We start from the raw sequence: 14,335 nt of genomic DNA, 5'->3' as shown, positions 1-14,335 counted from the left end.
CTGGGCCCTGGCCCTGACCCTAAAGCAACCCTAAACCTGGGCCCTGACCCTGAACCTAAAACAACCCTGACGCTGGGCCCTGGCCCTTACCCTAAAACAAGCCTAACCCTGGGCCCTGGCCCTGACCCTAAAACAAGCCTAACCCTGGGCCCTGGCCCTGACCCTAAAACAAGCCTAACCCTGGGCCTTGGCCCTGACCCTAAAACAACCCTAACCGTGGGCCCTGGCCCTGACCCTAAAACAAGCCTAACCCTGGGCCCTGGCCCTGACCCTAAAACAACCCTAACCCTGGGTCCTGGCCCTGACCCTAAAACAACCCTATCCCTGGGCCCTCGCCCTGACCCTATAACAAGCCTAACCCTGGGCCCTGGCCCTGACCCTAAAACAACCCTAACCCTGGGCCCTCGCCCTGACCCTAAAACAAGCCTAACCCTGGGCCCTGGCCCTGACCCTAGAATAACCCTAACGCTGGGACCTGTCCCTGACCCTAAAACAAGCCTAACCCTGGGCCCTGGCCCTGAACCTAAAACAAGCCTAACCCTGGGACCTGTCCCTGACCCTAAAAGAAGCCTAACCCGGGGCCCTGGCACTGACCCTAAAACAACCCTAACGCTGGGCCCTGGCCCTGACCCTAAAACACCCCTAAACCTGGGCCCTGGCCCTGACCCTAAAACAATCCTAATGCTGGGCCCTGGCACTGACCTAAAACAACCCTGAACCTGGGCCCTGGCCCTGACCCTAAAACAACCCTAACCCTGGGCCCTGGCACTAAAACAAGCCTAACTCTGGGCCCTGGCCCTGACGCTAAAACAACCCTAACCATGGGCCCTGGCCCTGACCCTAAAACAAGCCTAACCCTAGGCCCTGGCCCTCACCCTAAAACAACCCTAAACCTGGGCCCTGGCCCTGACCCTAAAGCAACCCTAAACCTGGGCCCTGGCCCTGACCCTAAAACAAGCCTAACCCTGGGCCCTGGCCCTGACACTAAAACACCCCTAAACCTGGGCCCTGGCCCTGACCCTAAAACAACCCTAATGCTGGGCCCTGGCCCTGACCTAAAACAACCCTGACCCTGGGCCCTGGCCCTGACCCTAAAACAACCCTAACTCTGGGTCCTGGCACTAAAACAAGCCTAAACCTGGGCCCAGGTCCTGACCCTAAAACAAGCCTAACCCTGGGCCCTGGCCCTGACCCTAAAACAACCGTAACCCTTGGCCCTGACCCTGACCCTAAAACAACCCTATCCCTGGGCCCTGGCCATGACCTAAAACAACCGTAACCCTGGGCCCTGGCCCTGACCCTAAAACAACCCTAATCCTGGGCCCTGGCACAAAAACAACCCTAACCCTGGGCCCAGGACCTGACCCTAAAACAACCCTAACCCTGGGCCCTGGCCCTGACCCTAAAACAACCCTAACGCTGGGCCCTGTCCCTGACCCGAAAACAAGCCTAACCCTCGGCCCTGTCCCTGACCTAAAACAACCCTGACCCTGGGCCCTGTCCCTGACCCTAAAACAGCCCTCACCGTGGTTCCTGGCCCTGACCCTAAAACAACCCTAACCCTGGGCCCTGGCCATGACCCAAAAACAACGCTAACCCTGGGCCCTGGCCCTGACCCTAAAACAAACCAAACCCTGGGCCCCGAACCTAAAAAAACCCTAATCCTGGGCCCTGTCACTGAAACAAGCCTAACCCTGGGCCCTGGCCCTGACCCTAAAACAACCCTAACCCTGTGCCCTGGCCCTGACCCTAAAACAAACAAAACCCTGGGCCCTGGCCCTGACCCTAAAATAAACCCAACCATGGGCACTCACCCTAAAACAACCCTAACCCTGGGCCCTGACCCTAAAACATCCCTAAGCCTGGGACCTGGCCGTGACCCTAAAACAAGCCTAAACCTGGGCCTTGGCCCTGACCTTAAAACAACCCTAACCCTGGGCCCTGGCCCTGACCCTAAAACAACCCTAACCCTGGGCCCTGGCCCTCACCCTAAAACAACCCTAACCCTGGGCCCTGACCCTAAAACAACCCTGACCCTGGGCCCTGACCCTAAAACAACCCTAACCCTGGGCCCTGATACTAAAACAAGCCTAACCCTGGGCCCCGACCTTAAAAAAACCCTAACCCTGGGCCCTGGCACTAAAACAAACCTAACCCTGGGCGAAGGTCCTCACCCTAAAACAACCCTAACCCTGGGCCCTGGCCCTGACCCTAAATCAAGCCTAACCCTGGGCCCTGGCCCTGACCCTAAAACAAGCCTAACCGTGGGCCCTGGCCCTGACCCTAAAACAACCCTAACCCTGGGTCCTGGCACTACAACAAGCCTAAACCTCGGCCCAGGTCCTCACCCTAAAAAAACCCTAACCCTGGGCCCTGGCCCTGAACCTGAAACAACCCTAACTCTGTGCCCTGGCCCTGAGCCTAAAACAACCCTAACCCTGGGCCGTGGCCCTTACCCTAAAACAAGCCTAACCTTGGGCCCTGGCCCTGACCCTAAAACAAGCCTAACCCTGGGCCCTGGCCCTGACCCTAAAACAACCCTAACCCTGGGCCCTGTCCCTGACCCTAAAACAAGCCTAAATTTGGGCCCTGGCCCTGACCCTAAAACAAGCCTAACACTGGGCCCTGGCCCTGACCCTAAAACAACCCTAACCCTGGGCCCTGTCCCTGACCCTAAAACAAGCCTAAACCTGGGCCCCGGTTCTGACCCTAAAACAAGCCTAAACCTGGGCCCTGGTCCTGACCCTAAAACAAACCCAACCCTGTACCCTCACCCTAAAACAACCCTAACCTTGGTCCCTGACCCTAAAACAACCCTAACCCTGGGCCCTGATCCTAAAACAAGCAGAACCCTGGGCCCCGATCCGAAAAAAACCCTAACCCTGGGCCTCGACCCTAAAACAAACCTAACCCTGGGCCCCGACCCTAAAACAACCCTAACCCTGGACCCTGGCCCAGACCCCAAAACAACCCTAACACTGGCCCCTGGCCCTGACCCTAAAACAACCCTAACCCTGGGCCCTGGCCCTGAACCGAAAACAACCCTAACCCTGTGCCCGGGCCCTGACCCGAAAACAACCCTAACCCTGGGCCCCAGCCCTGACCCTAAAGCAACCCTAACCCTGGGCCCTGGCACTGACCCTAAAACAACCCTAACCCTGGGCCCTGATCCTAAAACAAGCCTAACCCTGGGCCCCGAACCTAAAAAAAACCCTAATCCTGGGCCCTTGCACTAAAACAAGCCTAACCCTGGGCCCTGGCCCTGACCTTAAAACAACCCTAACCCTGGGCCCTGGCCCTGACCCTAAAACAAACCAAACCCTGGGCCCTGGCCCTGACCCTAAAATAAACCCAACCATGGGCACTCACCCTAAAACAACCCTAACCCTGGGCCCTGACCCTAAAACAACCCTAAGCCTGGGACTTGGCCGTGACCCTAAAACAAGCCTAACCCTGGGCCCCAGCCCTGACCCTAAAGCAACCCTAACCCTGGGCCCTGGCACTGGCCCTAAAACAACCCTAACCCTGGGCCCCGGCCCTGACCCTAAAACAAACCTAACCCTGGGGCCCGGCCCTGACCCTAAAACAACCCTAACCCTGGGCCCCGGCCCTGACCCTAAAACAACCCTAACCCTGGGCCCCGGCCCTGACCCTAAAACAACCCTAACCCTGGGCCCCGGCCCTGACCCTAAAACAACGCTAACCCTGAGCCCCGGCCCTGACCCTAAAACAACCCTAAACCTGGGCCCCGGCCCTGACCCTAAAACATGCCTAACCCTGGGCCCTGGCCCTGACCCTGAAACAAACCTAACCCTGGGCCGTGGCCCAAATTGTAATGAGGTCTGTTGGGCAAAATTCCATATAAGCATAGTATCAATTAATAAAGCAAATCGTGATAAATTAGTACGATTGACTTTCTGGAGTTTCTGACAATAAAAGTAAGGAAAGTGCAGAACACAAAGACAGAGAGTAAAAAGAGAAATTAGGAAAGCATTCTACATGTTTAATAGGAAGACACTGGCCGTGTTCGTGCAGCGGCAGTATGTCGTGACATGACATACTTTGGAGAGAAGTTAACAGATGAGGAAGTTGATAAAAATCGTCAGAGGACCAAAATACTGGTAGCGACACTCAAGGAAACCACGAAATTTCCATAACTTATGTCAGCAAAGTGGGAATATTGTACAGTGTGTGTTGAAGTTCCTATACAACATTGTTTATCTGCCGTTTGTTTGTTTGTAAGCAATGTATATACTAACAGTTCTTCTTGCTGTCAAAAGAATATGTGTGAATAAGTCATTTTAACTTATTCTTCTGTTTTTCTTTTATCTTCCTGCCATCATCCCACAGCCTTACTTTAGAAATTTTTTCTTTAGAAAATTGAACAAGTGCTCCTTGTGGTGGCACATACCTCGAGGATGGGAGGCAGGGGTGGAAGGGTCACTTGAGGCCATTAGTTTGACAGCAGCCTGGCCAACAAAGTGAGACCCCATGTCTGCAAAACAATTTAAAAATTAGCCAAGTATCGTCATGTATACCTACAGTCCCAGCTACCTCAACTTACGGAGAAACTTCAGGGCCTAGAGAGAAGGCTGGGCGGCAGGAGCTGGGTCTAAAGAGGCCATTGTAACGATGGAGCTGTGCCTGTGGAGGCTGTTGTGAGGCAGTAGGCTCATCTGCGGAGACTGCCGTGAGGTAGGGTATGGGCCTAAATAGGCCATTGTGAGTCATGAGCTTGGTCTGTAGAGGCTGACTGGAGAGAGTTCTGGGCCTGGCGAGGCTGCCGGGAGGTAGGAGCTGGGCCAAAAGATTTAAGCACATTTACGTTTATTAGGCACTTCATTTCCATTATTACACTGGAATATATAATAAAATAATTATAGAACTCACCATAATGTAGAATCAGTGGGCGTGTTAAGCTTGTTTTCCTGAAACTGGATGGTCCCACCTGAGCGTGATGGGAGAAAGTGACAGATCAATAGGTATTAGATTCTCATAAGAACAGCGCAACCTAGATCCCTCACATGCACGGTTCACAACAGGGTGCGTTCTCCTATGAGAATCTAATGCTGCTGCTCATCTGAGAAGGTGGAGCTCAGGCGGGAATGTGAGCAAAGGGGAGTGGCTGTAAATACAGACGAAGCTTCCCTCACTCCCTCACTCGACACCACTCACCTGCTGTGTGGCTCCTTACGGCTCCATGGCTCAGGGGTTGGGGACCCCTGCTCAAGTGCATCCAAAGCGACCCTTCCCACACCAGTCTTCATAGTAGTCAAGTGCAGCAACCACTTAGCTCCCAAGGCGTGTGCCTCAGCTGGCATTTCATCACAATCAACAATAAGTGGTAGCTTGAGTCGTTGTGAGGTCACTTCCTGGAAATCACCCTAACCCTGGGCCCCGGGCCCTGACCCTAAAACCCTAACCCTGGGCCCCGGTCCCTGACCCTGAAGCCCTAACCCTGGGCCCCGGGCCCGGACCCTGAAGCCCTAACCCTGGGCCCCGGGCCCTGACCCTGAAGCCCTAACCCTGGGCCCCGGTCCCTGACCCTGAAGCCCTAACCCTGGGCCCCGGGCCCTGACCCTGAAGCCCTAACCCTGGGCCCCGGGCCCTGACCCTGAAGCCCTAACCCTGGGCCCCGGGCCCTGACCCTGAAGCCCTAACCCTGGGCCCCGGGCCCTGACCGTGAAGCCCAAACCCTGGGCCCCGGGCCCTGACCCTGAAGCCCAAACCCTGGGCCCCGGGCCCTGACCCTGAAGCCCAAACCCTGGGCCCCGGCCCTGACCCTGAAGCCCTAACCCTGGGCCCCGGGCCCTGACCCTGAAGCCCTAACACTGGGCCCCGGGCCCTGACCCTGAAGCCCTAACCCTGGGCCCCGGGCCCTGTCCCTGAAGCCCTAACCCTGGGCCCCGGGCCCTGTCCCTGAAGCCCTAACCCTGGGCCCCAGGCCCTGACCCTAAAGCCCTAACCCTGGGCCCCGGGCCCTGACCCTAAAGCCCTAACCCTGGGCCCCGGGCCCTGGCCCTAAAGCCCTAACCGTGGGCCCCGGGCCTTGGCCATAAATCCCTAACCCTGGCCCCGGGCCCTGGCCCTAAAGCCCTAACCCTGGGCCCCAGGCACTGACCCTAAAACCCTAACCCTGGGCCCCGGGCCCTGACCCTAAAACCCTAACCCTGGGCCCTGTCCCTAAAACCCTAACCCTGGGCCCTGACCCTAAAACCCTAACCCTGGGCCCTGACCCTAAAACCCTAACCCTGGGCCCTGACCCTAAAACCCTAACCCTTCGCCCTTACCCTAAAACCCTAACCCTTCGCCCTTACCCTAAAACCCTAACCCTAACCCTAGTGAGCCTAGACCACACATTGCACTCCAGCCTGGGTGACAGAGCATGACTCTGTCTCAAAAAAAAAAAAAAGAAAAAAAGACAGAGAAAAGAAAGCCAACAAGACACCATTAGGCAACCCATTGTCAGGTTATGGGAGTTTGAAAAGGAAAGTAGAGAAAGGAGAAGAAAGCTTATTTAAAGAATGGCTGAAGACTGCCTAAATCGTGGGAAAGATTTAGACATCTAAATCCATGAAGCTTAAAGATTCCTGAAGAGGTTCAAACCAAATAGATACTCACCAAGTCACAATATAATCAAATAGTCAAAAGTTAAAGAAACTTTGCAGGTCAGGACAGAATCGAATAATACATTCAAAGTGCTGAAAGAAAAAAAGTGCCAGCAACTAATACTATGTCTGACAAAGCTGTCCTTCAGAAAGAAAAAAGAAATAACGTGCTTCCTCGACAAACAAAGCTGAGGGCATTCAGGACCACTAGGTCTACCTTAAAAAAATGCTTAACGGAGTTTTTCAAGTAAAAATGAATGAAGTTGGGAGCAGTGGCTCATGCCCGTAATCCCATTTTGGGAGGCTGAGGTGGGTGGATCACCTGAGGTCGGGAGGTCAAGACCAGCCTGGCCAACATGGCAAAACCCCACCCCCAGTAAAAATACAAAAAATTAGCCAGGTATGAAGGCCACTGAGATCGTGCCACTGCACTCCAGCCTGGGTGACAAGAGTCAAACTACATTTCAAAAACAAAAAAACAAAAAAAAACAAAACTTGAGGCCTGGTCTTCTGCTCCTCTCCAACCCCCACTTCTCTGGGCCCAAGCCACCTGGGCTGAGGAGGGGGTGAGGTGTGAGCTCCTGCCAGGAACTCCCTGCCCGGACCAAGTACTCGGCCCCCAGGCCTGCATTCAGTGAGGCCTCCCGTGGCGTCAGCATGTTCGTGTGGAGGAATGTGGAAGGTCACTCTGTGGCCGTGTTCCCCTGGTACTCCATCCCCTTCCTGACCCCTCCCTGCAGCCACACGAGGCCCAGCAACCTGCCAGTTACTCAGTGGCCTCCAACCAGAGAAAACAACCTGCCAAGTTGGCAGCTGTTGCTCATGAGCATCCACCAGGTGGCACAGGGAGTGTTGACCCTGGGCGGCCCCCTGGAGCCACCTGCCCTGAAAGCCCAGGGCCCGCAACCCCACACACTTTGGGGGTGGTGGAACCTGTTAAAAGCTCACCTCCCACCATGGAGGAGGAGCCCTGGGCCCCTCAGGGGAGTCCCTGCTGGACAGTGAGACAGAGAATGACCATGATGATGCTTTCCTCTCCATCATGTCTCCTGACACCCAGTTGCCTCTACCACTCAGATGATGTCAGGCCCAGTCCCTCAGTGCCCTGCGCAAGGAACAGGACTCATCTTCTGAGAAGGATGGACGCAGCCCCAACAAATGGGACAAGGACCACATCGGTGGCCCATGAGTGGCGGTCATGATCTTCAGCAAGCGGCACCAGGCCCTGGCAGGGCGCACCAGGGTCACTCCAACCAGGATATCCGGACCGTCAGCCAGATGCTGACTCTGGCCCAAAGACTTCTACTCAGTATGGAGCTCCAGGCCACTTTGCAGCCCCTGGTGAGGGAGGTGTACATACCATGAATTGTGGGACCTTCAGAGCTTTTCACTTTTCGGAAAATAGCTCCTGTTGGGGCTACAAGATGGAGTGTGAAGAGGGCCTTGGGCCACAGGGAGGTGCCTGTGGACTAGGGGGAGTTCATGCACCCCTTCTTTCCCCAGAGGGGCTGGACTCAGGTGAGTATGGGGGTGGGGGCTCCTGCACTTCGACACAGGCAGCGGGAGGGTTTTCTCCCCATTCCCTCTGCACTCCCAACTTGAGCTATACTTTTTAAGAAAGTGATTCACCCTGCCTTTGCCCCCTTCCCCAGAACAGAACACGTTGATCATGGGCGATATTTTTCATTGTGCCAAACAGTTGCCATGACCGTCATTAAACCTGTTTAACACCAAATAATAAGGAAAATAAAATAAAAAATTCGGGCTTGGTGCAGAAACTCACCCCAAATAAATCACCTACCAAAATATTTACATAATGGTGGAAATATTCCAAAATTCAATATTTTGGGATTTATACACAAAAGATAAACAAATTAGAGGCCAAGAGGCTGCCAGAAGGGAAAAACGGGGCCTGGGAAGGCCGTTGTGAGGAACGAGCTGGGCCTAAAGAGGCCACTGGCAGGCGGGAGCTGGGCCTGCCGAAGCGGCCGAGAGGCAGGAGCTTTGGACTCGGGAGGCCGCAATGAGGCGAGAGCTAGCTGGGCATGGAGAGTCCGCTGTGAGTCCGCTGTGAGTCCGGGCCCGTGCAGGCCTTCGAGAGGCAGGAGGCCGGGCCTGCAAAGGCCCACTGGAGGTCAAGTTCTGGGCCTGAAGAGGCCACCAAAAGTCAAAAGCGGGGCCTGGGAAGGCCGCCAAGAGCCATGAGCTGGTCTGGGCTGAAAGAGGCCACTGGGAGGCAGGAGGAGCTGGGCCTGGAGAGGCTGACTCGAGGAAGTTTTGCACCTGGAGAGGCCGCCTAGAGGACGGAGCTGGGCCCGGGGAGGCCGACTTGCTGCTCTTCCGGGCCCAATTCCAGGCCGACTTGACGACAACTTGGGCCTGCTGGGAGCTGGGCAGGAGCTGAGTCCAAAGACGTTGTTGGGAGGCCAGAGTCAGGCCTGGAGACGCAGCCAGGAGGAAGAGCTGGGCCCGGAGAGGATGCCGGGAGGCTGCAAGTGGGTCTGGAGAGGCCGATTTGAGGAGGCCCGGCCTCCGCCTCCCGCATGGCGGCCTCTGCAGGCACAGCTGTTTCTCCTGGCTGCATCTCCCGCCTCCCAGCAAACAAGCTTTTTTGGCTCAGCTCCCACCTGCGTTTGTAGACCCCGAAGTTTCTGCAACCAAGCTCTTCAGACCCACATCCCACCTCCCAGTACCTGAACAGTCCCAGCTCCGGCTGGAGAACAGAGTCTGTAGGCCCCGCGGTTGCCTCCCAGGGGAGTCTCCAAGCCCAGCTCTCACCCCACCACGACCTCCCAGGCCCAAGTCGCTGCCTGCCTCACAGCAGCCCGCTTGCGACCCTGCTCCTCCCTCACGGTGGCCTGTTGAGGCAGGGGCTCACGCTGACCTCTCTCAGCGTGGGAGGGGCCGGTGTGAGGCAAGGGCTCACGCTGACCTCTCTCAGCGTGGGAGGGGCCGGTGTGAGGCAAGGGGCTGACGCTGACCTCTCTCAGCGTGGGAGGGGCCGGTGTGAGGCAAGGGCTCACGCCGACCTCTCTCAGCGTGGGAGGGGCCGCTGTGAGGCAAGGGGCTGATGCTGACCTCTCTCACCGTGGGAGGGGCCGGTGTGAGGCAAGGGCTCACGCCGACCTCTCTCAGCGTGGGAGGGGCCGGTGTGAGGCAAGGGGCTCACGCCGACCTCTCTCAGCGTGGGAGGGGCCGGTGTGAGGCAAGGGCTCACGCCGACCTCTCTCAGCGTGGGAGGGGCCGGGGTGAGGCAAGGGGCTCACGCTGACCTCTCTCAGCGTGGGAGGGGCCGGTGTGAGGCAAGGGCTCACGCTGACCTCTCTCAGCGTGGGAGGGGCCGGTGTGAGGCAAGGGCTCACGCTGACCTCTCTCAGCGTGGGAGGGGCCGGTGTGAGTCAAGGGATCACGCTGACCTCTCTCAGCGTGGGAGGGGCCGGTGTGAGGCAAGGGGCTGACGCTGACCTCTCTCACCGTGGGAGGGGCCGGTGTGAGGCAAGGGCTCACGCCGACCTCTCTCAGCGTGGGAGGGGCCGGGGTGAGGCAAGGGGCTCACGCTGACCTCTCTCAGCGTGGGAGGGGCCGGTGTGAGGCAAGGGCTCAGGCTGACCTCTCTCAGCGTGGGAGGGGCCGGTGTGAGGCAAGGGCTCACGCTGACCTCTCTCAGCATGGGAGGGGCCCGTGTGAGGCAAGGGGCTCATGTTGACCTCTCTCAGCGTGGGAGGGGCCGGTGTGAGGCAAGGGGCTGACGCTGACCTCTCTCAGCGTGGGAGGGGCCGGTGTGAGGCAAGGGGCTGACGCTGACCTCTCTCAGCGTGGGAGGGGCCGGTGTGAGGCAAGGGCTCACGCTGACCTCTCTCAGCGTGGGAGGGGCCGGTGTGAGGCAAGGGCTCATGCCGACCTCTCTCAGTGTGGGAGGGGCCGGGGTGAGGCAAGGGGCTCACGCTGACCTCTCTCAGCGTGGGAGGGGCTGGTGTGAGGCAAGGGCTCACGCCGACCTCTCTCAGCGTGGGAGGGGCCGGGGTGAGGCAAGGGGCTGACGCTGACCTCTCTCACCGTGGGAGGGGCCGGTGTGAGTCAAGGGCTCACGCCGACCTCTCTCAGCATGGGAGGGGCCGGTGTGAGGCAAGGGCTCACGCTGACCTCTCTCAGCGTGGGAGGAGCCAGTGTGAGGCAAGGGGCTCACGCTGACCTCTCTCAGCATGGGAGGGGCCGGTGTGAGGCAAGGGCTCACGCTGACCTCTCTCAGCGTGGGAGGAGCCAGTGTGTGGCAGGGGCTCATGCCTCTGGGCAGGGTACCAGAGGCATGGGCATCAACAGGCCACCGTGAGGGAGGAGCTGGGCCGCATGCGGGCTGCTGGGAGGCAGGCAGGGACTTGGCCCCAGATGGCCGCCGTGGGGGCAAGAGCTGGGCCTGGAGAGGCCCCTGGGAGGCAAGAGCGGGACCTGCAGAGGCCGTTCTCCAACCATTGCTGGGCCCGTACAGGCCACCGGGCGGCAGGAATGAGGCCCAAAGAACTTGGCTGGAGAAAGTTCGGGACCTACAAAGGCGGTTGGGAGCTGGGCAGGAGTTGAGCCAAAAGAGCTTGCTTACTTGCTGGGAGGCATGGCTGGGAGATGCCGACTTCAGGACAACTTGGGCCTGCAGAGGTCACCGGGAGGCCCAAGCTTGGCGTGGAGGAGTCCACCGACCGGAGACCATTTGGGTCCTGCAGGTGCCATTGGAGGGCAGGAGCTCATCGTGGAGGGGGCACCGTGAGGCCTGACCTGGGCCTGGGGAGCTTGGCTTGAGGAAGCTGTGGGCCGACCAAGGACGCCAGGAGATGGGTAGGCACTGAGTCCAAAGAGGTTGTTGAGAGGCAGGAGTCGGGCCTGGAGACGCAGCCAGGAAGAGGAGCTTGGCCCGGAGAGGACGCCTGGAGGGTGCAAGTGAGTCTGGAGAGGCCGACTTGAGGAGGTTCTCAGCCCGGAGAGGCTGCCGGAAGGGAAAAACTGGGACTGGAAAGGCTGTTGTGAGGAATGAGCCCCATGGGCCTGAAGAGGCCACTGGCAGGCGGGAGCTGGGTGTGTAGAAGCTGCTGAAAGGTTGGGAGCTTGGCTTGGGGGGTCCACAGTGAGGCAGATGCTGGGCCTGAAGAATCTGCTTAAAAAGATTTAAGCACATTTACATTTATTAGGCACTTTATTTCCATTATTACATATATATAAATATATATACGTATTATATATCCAATATATAATAAAATGATTATACAACTCACCATAATGTAGAATCAGTGGGCGTGTTAAGCTTGTTTTCCTGAAACTGGATGGTCCCACCTGAGCGTGATGGGAGAAAGTGACAGATCAATAGGTATTAGATACTCATAAGCACAGCGCAACCTAGATCCCTCACATGCACGGTTCACAACAGGGTGCGTTCTCCTATGAGAATCTAATGCTGCTGCTCATCTGAGAAGGTGGAGCTCAAGCGGGAATGTGAGCAAAGGGGAGTGGCTGTAAATACAGACGAAGCTTCCCTCACTCCCTCACTCGACACCACTCACCTCCTGCTGTGTGGCTCCCTACGGCTCCATGGCTCAGGGGTTGGGGACCCCTGCTCAAGTGCATCCAAAGCGACCCTTCCCACACCAGTCTTCATAGTGGTCAAGGGCAGCAACCACTTAGCTCCCAAGGCATGTGCCTCAGCTGGCATTTCGTCACAATCAACAGTAAGTGGTAGCTTGAGTCACTGTGAGGTCACTTCCTGGAAATCACCAGCATCCCATTTCCCACTGGCAAAGAGCTCAGCACTGCCCCCTGGGAAACCAAACCTATGCCCAAATCCCATCTGTGTGGGTTTATCTCCTGGGACCCTTCCTAACATATTAGTCAGAGTCCAATCAGGAAGCATAAACCACTCAAAAGTTTAAAGTGGTAAAATTTAATACGGAGAATTATTCATTATAACAGGTGAACAGCATAATGAGAGATTGGCTAGCACAAAGTAAAGAGAACTCTAGAGAATACAGGACTAGCCCAGGCCAGGCATGATGGCTCATGCCTGAAATTCCAGCAATTTGAGAAGCTAATGCAGGAGGATTGCTTAAGGCCAGGAGCTAGAGACCGGTCTGGACAACACAGTGAGAACCTGTCTCTATCCAAAAGAAGAAAAAAGTTAGCTGGGAGTGGTGGTGCACACTTGTAGTCCCAGCTACTCGGAATGCTGAAGTTTGAGCCTGGGAGGTCAAGGCTGCAGTGAGGCATGATTATGCCACTACAGTCTAGCCTGGTGACAGAGCAAGACCCTGTCTCAAAGAACAAAACAACAACAACCATTTACAGACAGAAAAGAGGTAGAGCTAATAAGCTAAGGAAAGATGTTGAAATGTGACAAGTAAAGTAATATGAGGTCTTTTATCTATTTAAAATAATCAAACAAAAAATGACTTACTAAATTATAATACCCTGTGCTGGCAAAGGTGCAGTGAAATGGGCACTTTCTTATACTATGAGGGGTGTTTACATTGTGTATAAGCCTTCCCGGGTAAAGCTTGTCAATTTTTTAAAATAATGGAGACAGGGTCTCACCATACTGCCATACTGCCTCCTCCAACTCTTGGCCTCAAGCAATCCTCCTCTCTTAGCCTCCCAAAGTGCTAAGATTATAGCTGGGAGGCACCCAAAACCCTGTCAATTTACATCAAGGGTAATGAGAATGTCCATTCACCATGACTCACAGTAATCTTACTTCTGGGGAGACAATTCAATCTAAACAAAAGGTCATCTGTACACACACAGTAAAAATCTGGGAGTAACTGAAGACAGAGTTGGTAAGTGAAATAAGAAACAGTTCTAAGAAATTAAACTATGGTATCAATAGGCACCTGATATAAAAGGTCAGTTGATGTTAGCTGCTACTTTTTTGTTGTTTTGAGACAGGGTCTCACTCTGTCACCCAGGCTGGAGTGCAGAGGCCTGATCATGACTCACTGCAGTCTCAGCCTCCCTGGGCTTGAGTGATCCTCCCACCTCAGCCTCCCAAGTAGCTGGGACTACAGGAACGTGCCACCACACTAGGCTAATTCATGTATTTTTCTGTAGGGATGGTGACTCCCCCTTTGTTTCCAAGGCCTATCGCAAACTCTTGGCCTCAAGCCATCCTCCTGCCTCAGCCTCCCAAAGTGTTGCGATTACCAGTGTGAGCCACCACACCTGGCCAGCTGCTACTTTTAGCAATATTATTATTATTCTTCCACTCCATTAAAAATTATTATTTTCAAGGCTATGCAACAGTATGTATCCTACAGCATAATTGTAAAAACATATACAGTTGCCGTCCCTCAGTATACAGAATTAGTTACAGCCCCCCATCTCTGCATATACCAAAATCCATGCTTACTCACGTTTCGCTGTCACCCCTCTGGAATCCACGTATATGAAAAAACCAAATATTAGTTGGGCGTAGTGGCAAGCACCTGTAGTCTCAGCCACGTGGGAGGTTGAGATGGGAGGATCGCTTCAGCCTGGAAGGTTGAGGCTGCAGTCAGCTGCGATAGCACTACTACCCTCCAGCCTTGGACAACAGAGGGAGACCCTGTCTCAGAAAAAAATAAATAAATAAAACACGTAAGAAATTGTAATGAGGTCTGTTGGGCAAAATTCCATATAAGCAAAGTATAAATTAATAAAGCAAATCGTGATAAATTAGTACGATTGACTTTCTGGAGTTTCTGACAATAAAAGTA

The 14,335-nt window shown here is 55.5% G+C and overlaps 1 protein-coding gene across 4 annotated transcripts in view; it reads right to left on the bottom strand.

Moving 5' to 3' along the window:
- LOC134758129 (uncharacterized) overlaps window positions 1–14,335 on the bottom strand; it is a 29,853-nt gene that overhangs the window by 14,667 nt on the left and 851 nt on the right. The window contains exons 2-4 of one of the 4 annotated variants that reach the window (XR_010133040.1): window positions 13,994–14,184; window positions 11,870–11,927; window positions 4,565–4,797 (exon numbers count right to left, since the gene is read on the bottom strand). Coding sequence is in view for 1 of the 4 variants with exons in the window: in XM_063704492.1 (XP_063560562.1) it covers window positions 11,235–11,751; window positions 11,870–11,927 (575 nt within the window). In the remaining 3 variants the exon portion in view is untranslated. Of the gene's footprint in view, window positions 1–4,564; window positions 4,798–11,017; window positions 11,752–11,869; window positions 11,928–13,993; window positions 14,185–14,335 lie in introns of those variants that run through there. The other 3 variants (XR_010133041.1, XM_063704492.1, XR_010133042.1) reach the window with 3 other exon arrangements.

Source organism: Gorilla gorilla, chromosome 2 (assembly GCF_029281585.2).
Source record: "Gorilla gorilla gorilla isolate KB3781 chromosome 2, NHGRI_mGorGor1-v2.1_pri, whole genome shotgun sequence".
Taxonomy (NCBI): Eukaryota; Metazoa; Chordata; class Mammalia; order Primates; family Hominidae; genus Gorilla; species Gorilla gorilla.
This window is presented reverse-complemented; position numbering and strand designations above follow the sequence as displayed.